Here is a 22817-nt window from a genome sequence, read left to right on the forward strand (position 1 = left end):
GGGGGGGGGAAGGAAGAGGGGGAGGGTAGCTTGGGGGAAAAGGGGGAAGAGAGGAGGGGTTGGCTTGGTGGTTGGGTGTGGCTGCTTGTCCAGCAGTGCTGGCGGTTTCCCACTTCCTCCTGGGTTGATGTGTCACTGTTTCAGGTTGCAAGAGGAGATGCTACAGAGAGAGGAAGCTGAGAGCACCTTGCAATCTTTCCGACAGGTTTGTAGCCTCTCTTTCCTGGCACCGTAGCCCATTCCGCACGCAGTTCTAAAAGTTGGTCCTTAAGCCAAACTCTGCTTCAGGCTGCTTCCAGTCGGTTGGCGCAGCCCTCTAGTGGTGGCCAGGTGCCAAATGCGAGAGCCCGGGGAACTGGGGGATTTGCCTGGGTGTCACCAGAGAATACAAAGGATAGTAATAGAATCCTCCTCAGCTTTTAACTTTGTTTCAAGTTTTCAAAGAATGGGGCAGTCTCCATTTTTCCCACGCTTTCTGGAGCTCAGATTTTGAGCAAGCCCAGTTTGAGGGAGTTGCGACTTGCTGAAGTCAGAGAAGTTTGCCATCTTTGAATTGTATCCAGGCCAAAAGGAGTGCAACACTGGTTCAAAGTGTAAAATAAATGTTGTTTTAAAAAGAACTTGCCGTGAATAAATAGATTCAAGGCAGAAAGGAGAGTAGGGGGCGGCCAGGGAGGAAGGGACGTTCTATTGTATAATAAACTAGCCGGGGCATAAACAAAGGGCTCCTGTCCACCATGATTTTGTTATCTTATAAGGGGGTAAAGGAGCCATCTGCCCTCCTGGCTATAGAGCATTAATGGTTTCTATGGGATTCACTATGGAATGTAGATACAAGCATGCTGGCAAGTGGGGTCGCCATAGACAGAAAGAATAGGAGCCTTTGTGTTCCCAGGGAAAGCTTGCAACAGGCTGCATTCTAAGAGGATATGTAATCATACAAGCTCAGTTTTAATTGGAGAAAACGATTTTATACCCGAAAGCTATACTTAAGCCTGAAAAGGATATTAGATCCGATGTTAGGATTTTTAAAGGAACGTTAGTCAGAGCTTGTCTGAAAAGGAGTTCTCTTCCTTTTTTTTGTTTGAAATGACCTTTCCCGGAAAAGTTTTTCCTTGAAAAGGTCCTTTCATGGGTAAATGGGAAAAAAGCCCCTATAAAGTTAAACTTGAGTTTCAGATGACATTTTCAAAATACAAACTACAGAACTTTGAGAAATCTGAGGCTGCCCTAGGAATATTGAAAATGAAGCCCAGAATGATTGCTAGTTTAAACTTTTAGTTGATGTGTATACTTTTGAGAGTATGCTTTAAACTCAGTGTTAGATTAAGAGTTATTCTAGTTACTTCAGGGTGGAGGTAACTAGGTTTCTTGGAGCCCAGAAACACACACATATGTGTAAACATACACACACACATATTAAGCTTTAAACTGTTAAGTGAATGGTAGTGAGAAAAGTAAAAGCTCTGAAATCAGAGGGCTGGGGATTCAAATCCTGCCTTTGAGGCAACCTACCAGGGTGACCTAGTCACTCAGACTCCCTCAGTCTGTTTTCTCAACTGTAAAGTGAGGAGGTTGGACCAGCTGACCTCAAAAGTCCCTTATATCATGAAATTGTAGATTTAAAAATGAATGGGGAAGGGAGGATAGAGTAATGCAATTCTGTTTTGAAGAGTTGGAAGGGAGGCAACTAGATGGCTCAGTGGATTGAGAGCCACACCTAAAGACCAGAAGTCCTGGGTTCAAATCTGGCCTGACACTTCCTAGTTGTGTGACCCTGGGCAAGTCACTTAACCTCCTCCATTGCCTAGCCTTTGCTGCTATTCTGCCTTAAAACCAATACACAGTATTGATTCTAAGATGGAAGGTAATGGTTAAAGTCAGAGAGAGTTGGCAGGAAAGCTATGATCCTGGATGATTTAATCACAATTCCATTCACTTGAATCAATTTGTCAGTCTCACCTTCTGGTGATACTTTGGTGGTGTTTTTTTTTTTTAATGTGTAAATCATAATTTCAGGGTAAAAATGCCTGCCTTTCATGCTATGAGTATATAAAGAAACCAAAGTGGATTTGCCAAATTATAGACAATCCGGTGATGACATATTATAGAAAAATGAACTATTGCTGTTATTTTTAAAGGATGAGTAGCATTGTCTGGTACACTTATAAATGGGTGATAGCAAGTGTTTGGTGACAGAATTTAATTATCACCCAGCCTTTAAGTCTTTGGCAGATTCAACCAGATAGTCATCCTTTGCTAGAGAAGCAATACAGTGAAGAATGTGCAGAACTGGAATTCAGGTCTGGATTCTAATACTATCACTACTTCATAACCATATGACTTTGGCAAGTCATTTAGCCCGGTCTTCCATTTCCCCATTTTTAAAATGGAGCCAGTGCTTGCCCTCTAGACTTTATAGGTATACTGCAAGGATCTGAACAGTGTTTAAAAAAAGCAGCCCTCTCAGATCTGGAAAAAGCACTTTTTAAATAGGAAGAAATCATAAGAGCACCCAGTTAGCCAGCACTGCATTAGATAAGATTGATATCATTTCAGTGGTAATATAGGTGACATTTTCTCTCAGGACTTAAATGAACTTAATATTGTTTCCAATCCTGTAGACTGACTCGTTTGACACTTTTCTTTGAGGGAGGCTGAATTGTCTTCCATAACTATCCTCAGAGCTGAGCAGAAAGCAAGGCTTTTTTTTTCCACTCATAATTGGATCTTTGTTTTACTCGTCAGATATTCAATTGATTTTTTCCAATGAAAATATTATAAGAATCTGAATTTTGTAGTACAGAACTATTCTCCAACTATTTCTTAAAGGATAAAATGTACACATTTCTGAAGGGGAAGGAATAATCCATCTAGCTGTAAGATCATACATTCTTATTAGGACATATGACCATTTACAAATAGAGTTATTAAATCTCTTATATGATGAAACAAATGAAGGTAAGTCTTCACTAGGCAGCAGTGAACACATTTGGTTTTTAGAGTAAGAATGAGGTTTATTTTAACCAGTCATTCTGAAACAAGTTCTAGTAACTGACTTGAACCCATGAAAGGAAAAGGATGTACACACCCTTAAGGTGCGTAAGGAGGGAAGGTGCAGTGCAGAGGCTAAACAGGAGATGCAGAACAAAGAGGAATTGAAGGTGATTAATTTTTTTTCACTTGCCCTTTTCTTTGCAGCTACAATGTATATCCAGAGGTAGAATACTTTAATACCAGACAAGGCTCATAAATCCTTGAAAACAAAATAGTATCTAAAAATGTATTTAAAAAGATTTGGGGTAGGGCATGTAACTAGGTTTCTTAAATCAGTCTTGAAATGTTATTGTTCCATAGGTTAAAAAAAAAAGATCTTGGGAAAAGAGCAGCTAGGTGATTCAATGGACTTCTAGTCAGGAAGACCTGAGTTCAAATCTAGTGTGTTACTTCATCTCTGCTTGCCTCTGTTTCCTTATTTGTAAAGAGGGGATAATATCAGTAACTTCTTCCCAGAGTTGTTAGGATAAAATGAGACATTTGTAAAGCACTTTACAAACTTTAAAGTGCTATATAAATATTAGCTATTATTATTCTGTTGCAAACTTGAAAAGTAGATAGAGCTAATCACCACTCGTCCTTGGTACTTTGTTAAATGTACCATTATAGTATGAAGCTTGATCTTTAAAAGCTCTGTGGAATTAAAAAAAGGTTCCTTAAATTTTTAAAACTGATTATAAATGTCACTTCAGTGGAAGAGATAATGATGGAACAGCTGTCTGGGACCATTTGGTTTTTATCCAGCATTAAGGGACCCAGTAGCTATTCTGTGCATCACTCTCACAATTCCATAATTTAGGGAAGGGCTGACATTCCACAGAATGTATGCATTTCTCCAAAACCCACGCAGCTTTATAACTGACACAGTTGGGGTATTTATCATAGGATTGTTGAATACTTTTGAAGATTTGCCTATTTTAATTATTTCAGGGAATCCTCTCAATCTTGGACTGTTAGTGGTCCACTCACATATGAATTTTCAATGAAATATATTAGGTTTTCACTTGATTTCATGCATAGCCAGGAGGAGGTATAGTATAAGGCTCCAAAAGATTTACAGTTTATGAAGTGGTCAAAGTATTTTAAATTTGGAAGGGAGCCTTTAAGACCATTTAGACCAGTGGTTCCCAAACTTTTTTGGCCTACCGCCCCCTTTCCAGAAAAAATATTACTTAGCGCCCCCTGTCACATAATATCACCGCCCCCAAATGCACCTGTGGCCATCATTGCCCCCCTAGATCGCTGCAGCACCCACCAGGGGGCGGTGGCGCCCACTTTGAGAATCACTGATTAAGACAAATGACACAAATTTTACAAATGAGAACTGAAGAGGTTTAAGCAACTTGATAAGATAGATCAATTGGCAAGCCTCTATTAATCACCTACTATGTGTCAGGCACTGTGCTAGGTGCTGCCAATATAAATAGAGACCTGATCATCACAATCCTTAACAAACTTGATACTCTGTCAGGAAGATGTACATCTGTGGGTGTTTATGCAGCAACAACAAAAAAAAAAAAACAAAAGAATTGTTAACTTGGAGACAGCTGGGGGCAGGGAAAGAGGATTCAGAAAAGGCTTCATGTAGAAGATGACACTTGAGTCAAGCTTTGAAGAAAACTAGGGATTCTAAGATGACCGAATAAAATAGTATTTTTAAAAGTTATAATTCATAGATGCAAACAATGGACTTTGTTGTCCAACATGTGCCTTAAATGAAGTCTATTCTAATTCATCTCGGTTAATATTTTTCCATCACAGAGCCTTTATAACAATTTCTGTAATCAAAGATAATTCACATTTATGTAAGAGTTGAAGGTTTACAGAGCACTTTTCCCATATAACAAACTAAAGAAGTAAAATATTGTTAATGTGATTATCCTGTTTTCATATGGTGGGTGAATTCACTTTCCCAGGGTCATACAGCTAGTAAATATTTGATTTGGGATGTGAATTCACCTCTAGCTACTAAATGAATAGATATGAATTCAGATCTCCTTCCATTCTGGTTCCCTAAAATAGAAGAAGATCTCACCTTTGAAACCTATTTTTTTTTGCTGGTTGAAACAACAAAAGCATTCTTTTTTTTTTTAAGCAAAAGCATTGTTAATAATACTTAATTCCAAAAGCTGACATTTATATAGCACCTACCAGATGTCAGACACTGTGCTATATCTCAAATACTATCTCAGTTGATTCTCACGACAACCCTGAGAGGTAGGTTCTAGTACTAACTCGATTTTACAGATGAAGAAACTGAAAAAGGTAGAGTTAGTAAAATGACTTTCCCAGGGTCAAAGAGGTAAGGTAGTAAGTGCCTGAGGCCAGATTTAAGCTTGAATCTCCTTGATTCCAGGCTCAATACCCTACTAAGCAAATTAGTGATGAACATAATGAAGATTACTTGGAGTAATTTGGTGTAATTATACATTTAACATTTGGTTAGTGCCTTATTTAGAAGACTATATAAAAATCTTAGCCTAGCACTTTCTTTCAGAGGATAAATGAGGTCTCCCTTGGATCTCATCCAAAAATCTCAATATAAAATGATTAACGTTATAAGAGTATCTTGGATGTAGTTTCTCAAAGCCAGTGTTAGAGGAAGTCCTCTCAAATCTAGTCAATGAAATCCTAATATAATTGTGGAAACTTTTCTTTTCTTTTTCTTTTTTTTTTTTTTTTGCCAGGATGTTGACAACGCTTCCTTGGCACGTCTAGACCTGGAGCGTAAAGTTGAATCCCTGCAAGAAGAGATTGCTTTCTTGAAGAAACTTCATGATGAGGTAAATGGAGTCCCCTGACACGACTGAGGGGAGAGAATGGTGAATGGCATGTGTGGAATGGTTGATTTCCTCCTACTCTCTTTTCCAGGAAATCCAAGAACTGCAGGCTCAGATTCAAGAGCAACACATTCAGATTGACGTGGATGTTGCCAAGCCCGATCTCACCGCAGCCCTGCGAGATGTCCGTCAGCAGTATGAAAGTGTGGCCGCCAAAAACCTTCAGGAGGCTGAGGAGTGGTACAAGTCCAAAGTAAGAGCCTGAATGATTGTGATGAGTTACCAAGGAAAATAACTAGGCTTTGAGAAGACTTAGTTACCTGCCAGCACTCCTCAGTTCCTATAGGAATGCTTCCTCATGTGTAGGACTATTTTTGAGATCTCCAGTAGCCATTTTCCAATGAAAGAACCTTTTTTTTGGTGTCCTACCACATTCCATTCTTTTCAGTACCTTGTCCTGGCCCTTTACTTTAACGGACCCCTCAGGACAACTAGATGACATAGAGGATAGAGTTCCAGGTCTGGAGACAGGAGGTCTTGGGTTCAGATCTGTCCTAGATACTTCCTAGCTATATGACTCTGGACAAATCTCTTAAACCCCCCATCACCTAGCCCTTATCTCTCCTCTTGCTTATAACCAGTATACAGTATTGTACCAATTCACAGATGGTAAGGGTTTTAAAAAAATAAATGGATCCCTCAAAGCCTACATCCTCAAGATATTTTATTGATTTGAATGAAGTGATCTAATAATGCATACCTAAAAATGTTAGCCAATACCCCCTACTTCTTCTCCCTCAAACTTGCATAATATCAACCTTGTTTTAAAAGAGTTGCCTTTCCCCTTTCAGGCACAAACATTTACATTTCGTTTTTTTTTTTCGTTTTTGTTTGTGCTCAGTTTTTGCATTTTCCTGCTAAGACTCTTCAATCTTCCAGACAGAAAAAAACAATGACACACACAGGCATCAGTAGCTCAAGGAAAAGACGAACTGGGTGTATATCGAAGTCAAGTTGTTCAAAGCCAGATAGCTTGATACCTTTAAAACACAAAGAAAGGAAACGGAATTATTTGAGTAGACAGAATGCTTGACTATAATTTAACTAAGAAGTAACCGATCAATCATTAGTGAAGAGCCCAGGCTCCCCTATTACATTTTGGGGATACAAAGACAAAAGGGAAGGGGAAGACGATGCATGCACTTCTAGGTCTCTCCACAAAATCAGTTTTGAATTTTTTCTTCCACAGTTTGCTGATCTCTCTGAAGCCGCTAATAGGAACAATGATGCCCTGCGCCAGGCTAAACAAGAATCTAATGAATACCGACGACAGGTGCAGTCCCTGACCTGTGAAGTGGATGCACTTAAAGGAACTGTGAGTACAGTGTAGTTTTAAGGGGGTAAGGGATGACATTTGGCTTTGGCTTCCATTTTTATCCTAACATATACATTTGACATTCTTAGAGGATTATCTCCTTTATATTTATTTGTATTTATATATAAAATAAATTCATAAATTTATATATAATATGTTTATTATATATAGTATATATGATATATTTAGATATATAAAATTACAGATTTATAATATATCAACATATTGTACGTACACATATAAATGTTATATATACGTACATAAATTTATATTTGTAGGCTTATATTTATATACATATATTTATATATACATACATATAAATTTTTATGTATATATACAAAATCTTATATATTTAAATTTTTATATTCATATATCTCTTGTTACCATTTTTTTGAAAGGCAAATCCTTTAGTTGAATAGTAGACATTCTGATCTGTTGGCCTAATGCAGGTATCCTATATGAAGATGTCTTGAATATGAGTCATTTGCACCATAAGTGGGGGGAGATTTCAGCATTCACATTTGTTCGTAAGGCATCTAATGGTCAATCTGATGCTAATTTACAGTAGAGAGAGAAGAATAGTGATGGAATGGAATTCAGAATGAGGAGATATTACATTTTTTAATCCAAAATACTTGATAGGACAGAATAAATTCAAGTTAGCACTAGACTCGAAATCCATAATCCCTGGTTCTTAGATGAATCTTTTCTAATAAGAAGAGACTTGGCATTCCCCTTCCCCTTTCCCCTTATATAAATAATATTCTGAGAAAGTTATTTATTGTAGTCTCCAAAGTTTCATCTTGTTGGATGAAAATCTCCTCATGTTTGTGCCTGACAATAACTGCATAGCTTTCTGCAATGTGAAGACACTATTAAGATTAAGCCAAAAAGCTATCAACTGGGAATCTTAGTCTATTCCGTGAATTAGTATTAAAAAGGCCTTTCTCATTTCTTGTAGAATGAATCCCTGGAACGCCAGATGCGTGAAATGGAGGAGAACTTTGCTGTTGAAGCTGCTAACTACCAAGACACTATCGGTCGCCTGCAGGATGAAATCCAGAACATGAAAGAAGAAATGGCCCGTCACCTCCGTGAATATCAGGACCTGCTGAATGTCAAGATGGCTCTTGATATCGAGATTGCTACCTACAGGAAACTGCTGGAGGGAGAGGAGAGCAGGTAGAGAATGTGGATCTGTGAGCATAGATGGGCTTCCCTTGTTTAGATAAGCGTGTTTCTGTGGGGTGCAGAATTGTACCCGCCTGCAACAAAGAGGTGATTTAAAGAGATCCTTTGTAAGCTTTTGGAAAGTTGGGCTCTTTTGTAATGTGATCACCTCCTAGAAGTCTGGTTTTCCCTAAAGCCTGCATTCACTGAAGTTGCTGTAACATAACTCTTCTCCTGCTTTCTTTTCTTACAGAATTGCTCTGCCTCTTCCAAATTTTTCTTCCCTGAATCTGAGGGGTAAGTACTTGCTTTCCATTTGTAAAGAAGTCAGCAGCTCATAACCATTGGACCATTTTGTTTTCTGGGAAAGGTCATCTTTTGTTAGAATGGATCTGATAATGACATATGAGAGCAAATTCTCCCCAAAGTCCAGAGTCTAGGACTATTTGTTTTCTGCTGTGCATATACAGCAAAGTCCTAAATGGAAAGTGTTCATTGCTGAACCACCTAAATATCTTAATGCCACCATGTAGGTTTTTAAAACCAGTGAAAGGCGCTCTCTCTCTCTCTCTCTCTCTCTCTCTCTCTCTCTCTCTCTCTCTCTCTCTCTCTCTCTCTCTTTTTAAACTCACATCTTCTGTCTTGGAACCAATACTGTGTTTTGGTTCCAAGGTATAAGAGTAGGGTTTGGCAATGGGGATTAAGTGACTTGTCCAGAGTCACACAACTAGGAAGTATCTGGGGCCAGATTTGAAACCAGGACCTCCCATCTCTAGGTCTGGCTCTCAATCCATTGAGCCACCTACCTACCTCCTAATGAAAGGCTCTTAAAGCACAACTCAAGCTTTAAGACTTCTTAATGGAGAATCATTATACTGTACCAAATTCTTACACTGCATTCAAATTTCATTTTTTCTTCCTCGCATGTGATCTCTCCTTAGAAACCAACCTTGACTCACACCCTTTGGTTGACACCCATTCCAAGAGAACACTCCTAATCAAGACTGTTGAAACTAGAGATGGACAGGTGGGTATCCTCTGAATTCAGGGAACAGATAAGCAGCTAGGGGAAGAACTAAAAGTCTGGCAAGTCATACTGTCACCCAGATAGAGCTAAGTTATAAGTTTACAAGCCAAAATTCCCAAGAGAAAGTAGGAGTTTCCTCTCCTCCTATCCCATACAGATACCCAACCAAGTCATTAAGTGGTACCTGGAGATAAAGTTGTGATGCAATGACTCTGCATTTGGCTATTTAGAAATGGAAATAAAGGATCTAAAGGATGCCATGGGGACCCCTTTTGACTTTGATTCATCTTGGATCCCATGTATAATTTGAGTTGTTAAAATCTATCCTCTTAAAATTGGGGTCTTCAACCAAGCATAACTGATGAGATAAAATTAGAGTAGCTGAACATTTGAGGGAGTGGTCTTAACTTCTACCACTTTTATTGCATCTGTGAAAATCTACAGCAAGAGTTGAAGCATGAAAAAAGGTGGATTAGGGAGCCGTAGTCTTGTTTTATACTGGCAAAATGCATTTAGTAGCACTCCTAGAATAGGGCAAATCACCTCCTACCTATAACTACCCTGTAGTGCAAGGTGTCTCATGGTGCCTTTCCATTTGCCTAATTCTTATCAGGGGATTTGAGGCAATCTATGAGTGAAATGAACTGTCTAAACATTTGCACGTGTTTGATGGTTGAATTGCATTTGAACCTTGAGTGAAGAAAGGGAGGGCAAACTAGAACACCAAAATGTCCAATTTATATATTTTCCTCTGTGCTTTCATTGTGTGCACTATTGAGCATCTATCAGAACCACCATAAAAAAATTGATCTATATTCTTGGCCATGTAAGTGTTTAACACTCCATGAAAAGCATATGCAAATAGACAAAAAGTATGTCACTTCGATTATTCAGTCTCTACTGCTCATAGCTAACCTGGAAATACCTGGAGGGATCCCTCTTGCAAGAACACTTTAGAAGTAANATAAATTTATATTTGTAGGCTTATATTTATATACATATATTTATATATACATACATATAAATTTTTATGTATATATACAAAATCTTATATATTTAAATTTTTATATTCATATATCTCTTGTTACCATTTTTTTGAAAGGCAAATCCTTTAGTTGAATAGTAGACATTCTGATCTGTTGGCCTAATGCAGGTATCCTATATGAAGATGTCTTGAATATGAGTCATTTGCACCATAAGTGGGGGGAGATTTCAGCATTCACATTTGTTCGTAAGGCATCTAATGGTCAATCTGATGCTAATTTACAGTAGAGAGAGAAGAATAGTGATGGAATGGAATTCAGAATGAGGAGATATTACATTTTTTAATCCAAAATACTTGATAGGACAGAATAAATTCAAGTTAGCACTAGACTCGAAATCCATAATCCCTGGTTCTTAGATGAATCTTTTCTAATAAGAAGAGACTTGGCATTCCCCTTCCCCTTTCCCCTTATATAAATAATATTCTGAGAAAGTTATTTATTGTAGTCTCCAAAGTTTCATCTTGTTGGATGAAAATCTCCTCATGTTTGTGCCTGACAATAACTGCATAGCTTTCTGCAATGTGAAGACACTATTAAGATTAAGCCAAAAAGCTATCAACTGGGAATCTTAGTCTATTCCGTGAATTAGTATTAAAAAGGCCTTTCTCATTTTTTGTAGAATGAATCCCTGGAACGCCAGATGCGTGAAATGGAGGAGAACTTTGCTGTTGAAGCTGCTAACTACCAAGACACTATCGGTCGCCTGCAGGATGAAATCCAGAACATGAAAGAAGAAATGGCCCGTCACCTCCGTGAATATCAGGACCTGCTGAATGTCAAGATGGCTCTTGATATCGAGATTGCTACCTACAGGAAACTGCTGGAGGGAGAGGAGAGCAGGTAGAGAATGTGGATCTGTGAGCATAGATGGGCTTCCCTTGTTTAGATAAGCGTGTTTCTGTGGGGTGCAGAATTGTACCCGCCTGCAACAAAGAGGTGATTTAAAGAGATCCTTTGTAAGCTTTTGGAAAGTTGGGCTCTTTTGTAATGTGATCACCTCCTAGAAGTCTGGTTTTCCCTAAAGCCTGCATTCACTGAAGTTGCTGTAACATAACTCTTCTCCTGCTTTCTTTTCTTACAGAATTGCTCTGCCTCTTCCAAATTTTTCTTCCCTGAATCTGAGGGGTAAGTACTTGCTTTCCATTTGTAAAGAAGTCAGCAGCTCATAACCATTGGACCATTTTGTTTTCTGGGAAAGGTCATCTTTTGTTAGAATGGATCTGATAATGACATATGAGAGCAAATTCTCCCCAAAGTCCAGAGTCTAGGACTATTTGTTTTCTGCTGTGCATATACAGCAAAGTCCTAAATGGAAAGTGTTCATTGCTGAACCACCTAAATATCTTAATGCCACCATGTAGGTTTTTAAAACCAGTGAAAGGCGCTCTCTCTCTCTCTCTCTCTCTCTCTCTCTCTCTCTCTCTCTCTCTCTCTCTCTTTTTAAACTCACATCTTCTGTCTTGGAACCAATACTGTGTTTTGGTTCCAAGGTATAAGAGTAGGGTTTGGCAATGGGGATTAAGTGACTTGTCCAGAGTCACACAACTAGGAAGTATCTGGGGCCAGATTTGAAACCAGGACCTCCCATCTCTAGGTCTGGCTCTCAATCCATTGAGCCACCTACCTACCTCCTAATGAAAGGCTCTTAAAGCACAACTCAAGCTTTAAGACTTCTTAATGGAGAATCATTATACTGTACCAAATTCTTACACTGCATTCAAATTTCATTTTTTCTTCCTCGCATGTGATCTCTCCTTAGAAACCAACCTTGACTCACACCCTTTGGTTGACACCCATTCCAAGAGAACACTCCTAATCAAGACTGTTGAAACTAGAGATGGACAGGTGGGTATCCTCTGAATTCAGGGAACAGATAAGCAGCTAGGGGAAGAACTAAAAGTCTGGCAAGTCATACTGTCACCCAGATAGAGCTAAGTTATAAGTTTACAAGCCAAAATTCCCAAGAGAAAGTAGGAGTTTCCTCTCCTCCTATCCCATACAGATACCCAACCAAGTCATTAAGTGGTACCTGGAGATAAAGTTGTGATGCAATGACTCTGCATTTGGCTATTTAGAAATGGAAATAAAGGATCTAAAGGATGCCATGGGGACCCCTTTTGACTTTGATTCATCTTGGATCCCATGTATAATTTGAGTTGTTAAAATCTATCCTCTTAAAATTGGGGTCTTCAACCAAGCATAACTGATGAGATAAAATTAGAGTAGCTGAACATTTGAGGGAGTGGTCTTAACTTCTACCACTTTTATTGCATCTGTGAAAATCTACAGCAAGAGTTGAAGCATGAAAAAAGGTGGATTAGGGAGCCGTAGTCTTGTTTTATACTGGCAAAATGCATTTAGTAGCACTCCTAGAATAGGGCAAATCACCTCCTACCTATAACTACCCTGTAGTGCAAGGTGTCTCATGGTGCCTTTCCATTTGCCTAATTCTTATCAGGGGATTTGAGGCAATCTATGAGTGAAATGAACTGTCTAAACATTTGCACGTGTTTGATGGTTGAATTGCATTTGAACCTTGAGTGAAGAAAGGGAGGGCAAACTAGAACACCAAAATGTCCAATTTATATATTTTCCTCTGTGCTTTCATTGTGTGCACTATTGAGCATCTATCAGAACCACCATAAAAAAATTGATCTATATTCTTGGCCATGTAAGTGTTTAACACTCCATGAAAAGCATATGCAAATAGACAAAAAGTATGTCACTTCGATTATTCAGTCTCTACTGCTCATAGCTAACCTGGAAATACCTGGAGGGATCCCTCTTGCAAGAACACTTTAGAAGTAATAACATTATCTATACCATTCCGTGGGCCAGTATAAAGATTTCTTTCAAAATGGAATTCAACTTCCTGCTCAGCTCTTTATTCTTTAATATCATTCTTTTACCTTTAAATTTGTCAAGGGGGAATGTGGAAAGGATTATAAACATCAAAGTCCATTTTATTACAGGGGAATTGAGATTTGAAATCCTTAGTGCTAAATCTAAGTTGTTTTTTGAGTTCTTAAATTTCTTCCTTTAAAAAAAAAAAACAGGTCATCAATGAAACTTCTCAACACCATGATGATCTGGAATGAAAAGTGCGTGCAGACTGCAGTAGAATCTTACCAGCAAGAAGACCTGAGAATTCCATATGTTAAAGAAACAGCTTTTAAGTGCCTTTCTGCAGTTTTCCAAGAGCGCAAGATAGATTTGGATAGCTATAATGGAATAGGCTTTAGTTCTTATGAACTGACCCTTGTAAAAGATTTAGCAAGTTTACAACAAAATCTAGTTTACAATATCTTGTGCTACAGTACTTTTTTAAGAAGCGTTTTTGAATACCATAAAACTGCTTTTTATTTCCAGCCAGTGTCTGACCAACCTATTACTGCTTCAATAAATCTTTGGAAACTATTGTTTCTGCTTGTTTTTCATTTTTAAAAATCAGCCGTTCCTTCACATGTGTTACTTGAAATTAGAACTTCACAATGATCTTCAAAATCCTTTGGCTTGATCCCTATTTTCCTGATGGTTTCTTTAGTTTAAAAGCATATTTACAAAATACAGAAGGCCTTCACATTTCCCTTTCTCCATTTTTTCCCTCATCTTCCAAAAGAGTAGCCAAAATTTGGGCTCTAACTCAAAGTCTGGTTATTGAGACACCATACTTAAAAGTCTAGATAGTCCATGGCATCAATAAGAAGGTATCCCCAAAAAAGAAATGATAAAATCTCTGACATAAAGGAAGGCATTCTTATGGAAAAACAACATGTGTATGTGAGTACATATAAAATAAATCCATATTCTTAGCGTGATCAAAATGTAATTTTCAGTCACTTTACAACCATAAAAAATAATTTTGTCACTCACAATGTGCCTTATAATTAGGAAGATGATTCTATTTTTGTTTTTAACCATGAGGATGAACTGTTCCTCTCATTGGTTTTCAATCACTGGGCTTTTCCAAAGTCATTCTGTAATTCAATAAACAGAAAGTGATGCCATCCCAATCACTCAGGAAACTCTTCAAATCCAAAGTGCCATCGATTATGAAAATCAGTTTGATGAAATCATCTAGATGACCCTGCATATAATTTCATTTGTAAAAAGAAAGTCTTGTAATTTGGACCTATGCCCAAAAGGCTATAAAATAGTCCACATTCTTTGATCCAGCAGAATTATTCCTAGGTCTCTACTACAAAGAAATCAGAGAAAAAGGAAAAGGACCTATTTGTACAAAAATATAGCAACTCTTTCTGTAGTGACAAAGATTTGGAAATTGGGGAATGGCTGAAGCAAGTTTGGTATCTGTTTGCATTGGAATACTATTGTGTTATAAGAAATGATGAGAGCAGGTTAGTTAAAAAACATGGAAAAGTCCACATGAAATTATGAAAAGTGAAATGAATAGAACCAAGATATTATATGCAGCTATAGAATTAATGTTTGAGGAATAACTTCTAAATGTTCACCTCCAGAGAAAAAACTGACAAAAGAAGAATAAAAGACATATTTACATATACATGTTTTTGTTTTTTTTTGTCAAATGAGGCCTTCCTTAGTTTTGGAAGGGAGAATAGGGAGAGAGAGACCTAGGAATTTTAAAAAGACCAACAAACAAATTTATTAAAATTTTTATAGGAATAATGAATAGGATGCTTTTAGAAAAGCCTGGAAAGAATTGCATGAACAGATGTAAAGTGAAATGAGCAGAACAAGGAGAACATTGTACTAGTAATAGGATGATCTACTGTGAATGACAACTATTCTCAGCAATATAAAAATCCGAGACAATTCTGAAGCAGTTATGATGAAAAATGCCAACTGCCTCTGGAAAAAGAACTTGTGAAAATTTATTTTTCATACACTGTATTAATTCCTACATATTAGGGAGAATTACTGTATATTCCTGTGTCTGAGGTCTGGGTCAGAGATACCATCTATTCTGCTATCTTTTTGCAGTTTTCTTTGTCCTTGGAAATCCAAAGTAAATATCTTTATTTTTTAACAGAATTTGTTTAATAACTTAAGGGGTCAAGGGTTGTTTTCCTGTTTACCTATTTCCTATGATATGGGGATGGGAAAAGGTGGATGAGTTGATAGACAACTTCTTGGGAGGGGCTAAATAATAAGCACCCCCCCCAAATCTATTTTTAGACTACCTAAGGCAACTGAGGTGGTCTATGGTTTTTAAGAGACACCCATGGAGACCAATATCACTTGATTATGATACTGACCTAACCAATAAAACTGATAAAATCAATAAGCTTAAATTCTTACCCCAAAATCAGTATCTCAAGATCAGTTTAATTGTAACAAACTGATGAAGTTGAAATGCAGATTGAAGCATATTTATTTTTAATTTATTATTTTTTTTATTTGAGGCTTCTTTTGCAACATGCCTAATATGGAAATGTTTTGCATGATTGCACATAGAAAAATCTAGATCAAATTGCTTGCTTTCTCAAGGAGGGAAGAAGAGAATATGGAACTCAAAAATTTTTAAAAGAGAATGTTAAAAAATTTTCGTATGCATGTAATTGAGAAAAAAATAAAATTAATTGTATAAAAAAGAAAGCTTCTTAAAATTCAAATCCTTAAAGGAGGACAACTAATAACATGAAAATACAGTAGGTAAGATTTTTATTTTTTTGCTTCCTCCACTTTGTTGTGGCAATGAGCTAATCCACTGTAGTTGTTCAAGCATGAATAAATGGGAAGGGGTTAGCCTACCTTCTATTAGCAAGAGACAGTCAAAGTGCCATTGTTACAATAATTAGCACCTAGGCAAATTAACTGGTGGCTGCTGTGGGTGTTGATGTGTGAAGTATGCATGCTTTTCTATCTTCCCCATTTCTTGGAGGGCAGTTTGTTTTTTTAATTTTCGTAGCTGATGATTTTCAGACAAATAATTCAGCAGTTTAATGTAACCAAATTGCAAACTTATTTGCATGCCTCCTTCAGGGAGCCAGTTATTTTCCAAATAATGTAATAAATCTCTTGCAAAATAGTCTTAAACTGTGTACTACATGGTTTACTCGGTTCTATAAGCAAAGCCCTCTATGTTCAAACAGAAGGAATTTCAAATGCCCAAATTCTTCATGTTCACCCAAGTGCCCTAAATTTATGTACTAGATCTGTAATCAACTGATTTGAGAAATTGGGCAATTCTGACAATCAAGCTTTTACTTAGGAATATAAAGTGCTACTTCCAAGCCCTGGGGTAGATAATTGAGAAGGTAAAGGTATGGTCTGTACAAAGAGCTGCCAGTCTAATTGGACAGGCAGGGCTGACAACTTTAACAATCAATTAAATATACAGTATTTACTGTAAATGTAATAGAATTCAGTGATGAACTTGAATGAGAATTGTCAGTGAAGGGTTCTTGAGAGCAAGTAAAGACCTAGTACAGTGATGGTGAACCTTTTAGAGACCTTAGAGACTGAATGCCCAAACTGCAACCCTTATGTCGAATGTGAGCCCCCCACCTTATTCCAGATGGGGAGGGAGGAAGCACTCCCATTGGGCTGTTGGGCAGAGGGCAACGTGAAAAATGTCCTCATGTGGGTGTGAAGTGGGAGAAGGAAGCAGCCCCCTCTGGCACATGTGCCATAGGTTCACCAACACAGAGCTAATAGAAAAGTAGAGTATTCCAAGCAACAACAAAAGGAGTATCTCTGAAATAACTCTGGATATGACACTAATAAGTTGGGATTTTATCTTGAGAATTCTAGAAGTGCCTACAACTCTGGAATTTTGTTTTAGAATTATAGAATGGGAAGGGATTATCCAATCCAAATTCTCTCATTTTGCAAATGAGGAAATAGGACACTCAGAAGATTATGTGATTTGTCCAAGGTCACAGAAGTAGAATATGGTAGAGTCTGGGCTCCTAACCAAGGTCATCCAACCCCTTTTCATTGTAGGACACCATCTTTAGAGTTGATACACTTTGTTCTATTGAAGGTGGGCTCACAAGAATGAATGCCCTATACTTCAGGTAGGAGGGTGATGTATAACAAGCTTTTACTTCACTAATGGACCTGTGATCTGATCAGAGTAGGTACTCCCTTGGTGCAAGGGTACATCCATACATTCTGATCCATGCCCTCCCAAAAATTCACTTGATTTACCAATACTCCCCTTTTTAAAAAATAATCCTTACCTCCTGTATTAGAATCAATACTAAATTCTATTATTATTAAAATCAAATTAAAATCAAACTATTAAAATTAAATACTATTGATTCCAAAGCAGAAGAGCTGTGAATACTAGGTGATTGGGATTAAGTGACTTGCCCAAGGTCACATAGTTAGATAGTGTCTGAAGTCAGATTTGAACCCAGATCCTCCCAACTCTAGTCCTGGTGCTCTATCTACCATACTACCTAGCTGCCCCCCTTTTTAAAGGTCTTATCCCATTCTGTGAGTGCCAATGCAGGACTTGGAGAGTCTGTTATCTCTTGCTCTTGCTATATGCTTGGCAAGTGGCAAAGCTGAGATTTGAATACAGGTCTTCCCGATACCAGTTCTAGTACTCTACCCAATATGCTAATAAAACTAAATCAGAATGACCTTGGATCTGCTCCCACAGCACTAGATTATTTGATGATCACAGATTTCCTGAAAAAAAAAGTATATATTAGAACCACTTCTTCCACATATCATCATTGGGGATAGGCTACAGCCTATGTATCCCCATCATATATCTCTCCATTACTTTTCACTCAGGTCATTTGCATTTTTGAGTCTTTTGAATATCATCCCCTCTCAATCAACTCAAGTTTGTTTTCAGGTCCTCTGCTGGCTTTCTTTAAAGATGTAACAGTGCTATGTAGAAAGACTCAGTCTCTATAGGGACCAGTGTTACATTGTCAGAATGTCACTCTAAAAGGTTCTTTTCTTCTACTCAAAAAAAGTATGGCTAGGCACTCATACCTTGTGTAGGGTTGTAGGTGGTGCACTAGATAGAGCATCAAGCCTGAAGTCAGAAAGATGAGTTCAAATGTGCCTCCAGACACTGAATAGCTGTGTGACCCTGGGCAACCCACTTAACTTCGATTTGTCTCAGTTCCCTCAGCTGTTATATGGAAATAATAGCATTTGTCAGTTGTTGTTAAATAACATTTGTAAAGTACTTAAGCACATGCTTGGCATGTGGTAGGTGCTATATAAATGCTTATTCTCTTCTCCTTCACCGTCCATCCCTTTTGAGAGATATAAAGTCTGAGATCATAGGATTTAGAAATAGAATACTTTTGATTCTCTCATGTTACAGAAGAAGAAATAGAGGCACAGTGAGATTTAAGTGACTTGCCCAGTGTTAAAGTGGTAGTAAGGAGCTGATTCAGAGGTTTTGTGCTTCTAAATTGAGTGCTCTTCTCACAAAACCAAACTGCCTCCCTCTGTCTCCTTCATACACGACTGTCAGAAATCAGTTCTTAATAAAAGCCAACCTAGAGGAAAGATGGGTAGTAGGGTATATTATCCTCACGGCCACTTGAACTGCCAAGAAAACCTCAAATGGGATCACAAAAAGTTGGACATGACTGAAGTGACTAGCCAACAATAATTTTCATCTTTGATATTAGTATTTATTGTATGCTTTATTTTTTTCCTTTGGAGAAATTTAAAAAAACCTTTTAAAAACCTATGCTGAAGCAAATGATTGGTATTTGTCATTTTTATATGTAACATTAATCCCAAATTACAAGAAATGGGGAAAAGAAGGAGACAGACAGCATGAGCCTAGGGAAAATAAAGTTTCCAGGGGGACAGTGAGATGTGTGGAAATAATGTGAAAATAAGGGTCAGCTAAGTATTCTTAGAGTCATGAAAAGTAGATTGGAAACTGGTGAGTATACTTAAGATTGATTGGGGGATGTTACTGTAATTCATCTGTGCCTTCACCCTAATAATCAACCTCTCATAGGTTTTGGTCTAAACCAGTGGTTCCCAAACTTTTTTGGCCTACTGCCCCCTTTCCAGAAAAAATATTACTTAGCCCCCTGGAAATTATTTTTTAAATTTCTGATAGCAATTAATAGGAAAGATAAATTAATTTTTTAAATTTTAATAGCAATTAATAGGAAAGATAAATGCACCTATGGCCATCAATGCTCCCCTGGATCACTGCAGCACCCACTGGGCAGTAGCGCCCACTTTGGGAATCACTGGTCTAGACAAAGCTGTAAGTGCAAATTATCCCCTTAAGGAAAATAGCCTAAAAGATGCCCTCTCTTGGAGGATGAAGGAGACTGGAATGTTGGCCCAGATGTAGAGGAGGCAGAGATGTTGGACTGTTGCTTGTTTGTGAAGAGGTTGATGCAAGTTGTGGTAGTAGAGTTATTCAATCCAGTGACATTAGAATGTTCTTTGTTAGCCATCTAACACATTAATTAAGGTCATCCACTATATCCTGGGCCATTGCTGGTCTTCCTGACTTTGGTCTTGCCACTGGATTTCAATGTCTCCGGAAGAGAGAGCGAGGCTAATGACTTTGTGCAACTCTGCCTCAAATCCAATTCAGAAGCAAGTCAAGACATTACCCTTTGGTGTCCTTGGTCCTCTTCGGAAACTAAAGGCATCCAACAACAAATCTGACATCCTTTAAAAATCCAGTGCATTGAGGGCAGATCCCAGACCATTCTACCCTAGTTTTATCAGTATAGTATAGTAGATAGAGTGCAAGAGTTGGAAGCAAGAAGACCTGTATTCAAATTCCAGCTTTGCCACTTGCTACCTATTTGAGCTATAGCAAGTTATTTAACCTCTCTGACTCAGTTTATTCAAGAGTAAAATGAGAGTGTTGGACTAGATGGCTTCAAAGGTTCTGTCTGTGACAATGAATCTTAATGCTATTTCTGTTGAACTAAGGCTCATGGCTGGTGGTGGTTAGTGAGAAGAAGTCTTAGGGTTGCCAAAGACCCTGGCTTCTTCCATTCCTGCTTTTCAGAGCCCTGAGCATCTTCCCAGGATAGATAAAAACAGAGCAGATATTTCCTGCTACTAAAAGGAGTGTTCCATCAAAACAGCAGTACTCCCACTTAAAAAGGAACCCTTTTGGACCTGTAGTTGCCCCTTTTCCTACTTAACTTTTCAGAAGGTCTTTCTCAGAGATTTTCATAAAGATAATAATTGTCAAAGATGGCAACTCATTTCTAAATGATCATCTTATTTTGAACTTTTTTCAATGACCAAATTAGTTAGAAATGGGGACACTTTCTACACTGCTGTCTAAAAGCCAGCCTCTCATTTATGGATGGGAAGAAATGATCAGAAGATCTGAAATGTTCCATTTGCAAGGCAGAAGGAAGCAACACAGTCTAATGGACTCCCTTAGTTGGGGCAGCATGGTGGCTGAGTAGAGAGAGAACCAGGCCTGGAATTGGATGGTCCTGGGTACATCTCTGGCCACAGACACTTCCTAGCTACGTGAGTCACTTAACCCCAATTGCCTAACCTTTACCAATCTCCTACCTTGGAACTCATGTTTAGTATCAATTCTAATACAAAAGGAAAGAGTTTGAAAAAAAGAAAGGGAAAAAGAAACTCCCTAGCTGCTAAAAGAAATGACCAAAATTTTCATAAATCAACATAAAATTGCCATTAGGGAAAATAGATTCTTTAGCTCAGAAATGAAAATACAGATTGTCTCTAACCAAAATAGTGGAATCTAATTAGGAAATACCTATAGACCTCAAGGATGTGAAATAAAGGAGGAAGAATATAAAAACAATTAATGAAGGAATAAAAATGTAATGAAAAATAATTTCATATTTAAATAACTCTTTAAAGTTTGTAAAGTGTTTTATAATAATTATCACATGTTATCCACACAAGAACTCTGGGGAGGTAGGAACTATTGTTATCATTTTATGTGTGAAGAAACTAAAGCAGACAGAGATTAAGTGACTTGCCCAGGATCACAAAGCTAAGAGACTCCAGGCTCAGTACTTAATCTACTATAACACCTAGCTCCATTTTGCACAGAAAAAAAGAAAGTTATGTAACAAACTCAGTTTTTGGTTTTTTTCTCTACCATTTTCTTTTTTTTTTTTACATTTATTAATAGTCGTTTTTTAGAAAAGTTAACATGGTTGCATGATTCATGCTCCTACTTTCCCCTTCACCCCTCACCCTCTCCCCACCCCTGGCTGATGCACATTTCCACTGGTTTTAACATGTGTCATTGATCAAGACCAATTTCCAAATTGTTGGTAGTTGCATTGGTGTGGTAGTTGCGAATCAAAATCCCCAATCATGTCTGTCTCAACCCGTGTGTTCAAGCAGCTGCTTTTCTTCTGTGTTTCCACCTCCTCTGAATGTGGGTAGCATTCTTTTCCATAAATCCCTCAGAATTGTCCTGGATCGTTGCATTGCTGCTAGTACAGAGGTCCATTACATTCGATTTTACCACAGTATATCAGTCTCTGTGTACAACGTTCTTCTGGCTCTGCTCCTTTTGCTCTGCATCAATTCCTGGAGGTCTTTCCAGTTCATGTGGAATTCCTCCAGTTTATTATTCCTTTTAGCACAATAGTATTCCATCACCAGCATATGCCACAATTTGTTCAGCCATTCTCTAACTGAAGGACATACCCTCATTTTCCAGTTTTTTGCCACCACAAAAAGCATGGCTATAAATATTTTCGTACAAGTCTGTTTATCTATGATCTCTTTGGGGTACAAACCCAGCAATGGTATGGCTGGATCAAAGGGCAGGCATTCTTTTATAGCCCTTTGAGCATAGTTCCAAATTGCCAGCCAGAATGGTTGGATCAGTTCACAACTCCACCAGCAATGCATTAATGTCCCAATTTTGCCACATCCCCTCCAAAATTCATTACTCTCCCCTTCTTTCATTTTAGCCAATCTGCTAGGTGTGAGATGATACCTCAGAGTTGTTTTGAATTACATTTCTCTAATTATTAGAGATTTAGAACATTTTCTCATGTGCTTATTGATACTTTTGATTTTTTTATCTGAAAATTGCCTATTCATGTCCCTTGCCCATTTATCAATTGGGGAATGGCTTGATTTTTTATATAATTGATTTAACTCCTTGTATATTTGAGTAATTAGACCCCTGTCAGAGTTTTGTTTTAGCATTGGTTTTGTTTGTACAAAAACTTTTTAGTTTAATATAATCAAAATTATTTATTTTACATCTTGCATTTTTTTCTAACTCTTGCTTGGTTTTAAAATCTTTCCTTTCCCAGAGATCTGACAAGTATACTCTTCTGTGTTCACTTAACTTATTTATAGTTTCCCTCTTTATATTCAAGTCATTCACCCATTCTGAATTTATCTTGGTGTAGGGTGTGAGATGTTGATCTAAACCTAATCTCTACCATATT

The 22817-nt window shown here is 37.7% G+C and overlaps 1 protein-coding gene across 1 annotated transcript in view; it reads left to right on the plus strand.

The window, feature by feature from the left end:
• VIM (vimentin) overlaps positions 1-13874 on the plus strand; it is an 18137-nt gene extending 4263 nt beyond the window's left edge. The window contains exons 2-9 of the mRNA XM_044677393.1: positions 145-205; positions 5745-5840; positions 5929-6090; positions 7087-7212; positions 8174-8394; positions 8636-8679; positions 9324-9409; positions 13512-13874. Coding sequence (XP_044533328.1) covers positions 145-205; positions 5745-5840; positions 5929-6090; positions 7087-7212; positions 8174-8394; positions 8636-8679; positions 9324-9409; positions 13512-13553 — 838 coding nt within the window. The 3' untranslated portion in view covers positions 13554-13874. The remainder of the gene's footprint in view (positions 1-144; positions 206-5744; positions 5841-5928; positions 6091-7086; positions 7213-8173; positions 8395-8635; positions 8680-9323; positions 9410-13511) is intronic.
• Positions 13875-22817: the final 8943 nt, after the last annotated feature.

The sequence above is a fragment of the Gracilinanus agilis genome, chromosome 5, assembly GCF_016433145.1.
Source record: "Gracilinanus agilis isolate LMUSP501 chromosome 5, AgileGrace, whole genome shotgun sequence".
Classification (NCBI taxonomy): domain Eukaryota; kingdom Metazoa; phylum Chordata; class Mammalia; order Didelphimorphia; family Didelphidae; genus Gracilinanus; species Gracilinanus agilis.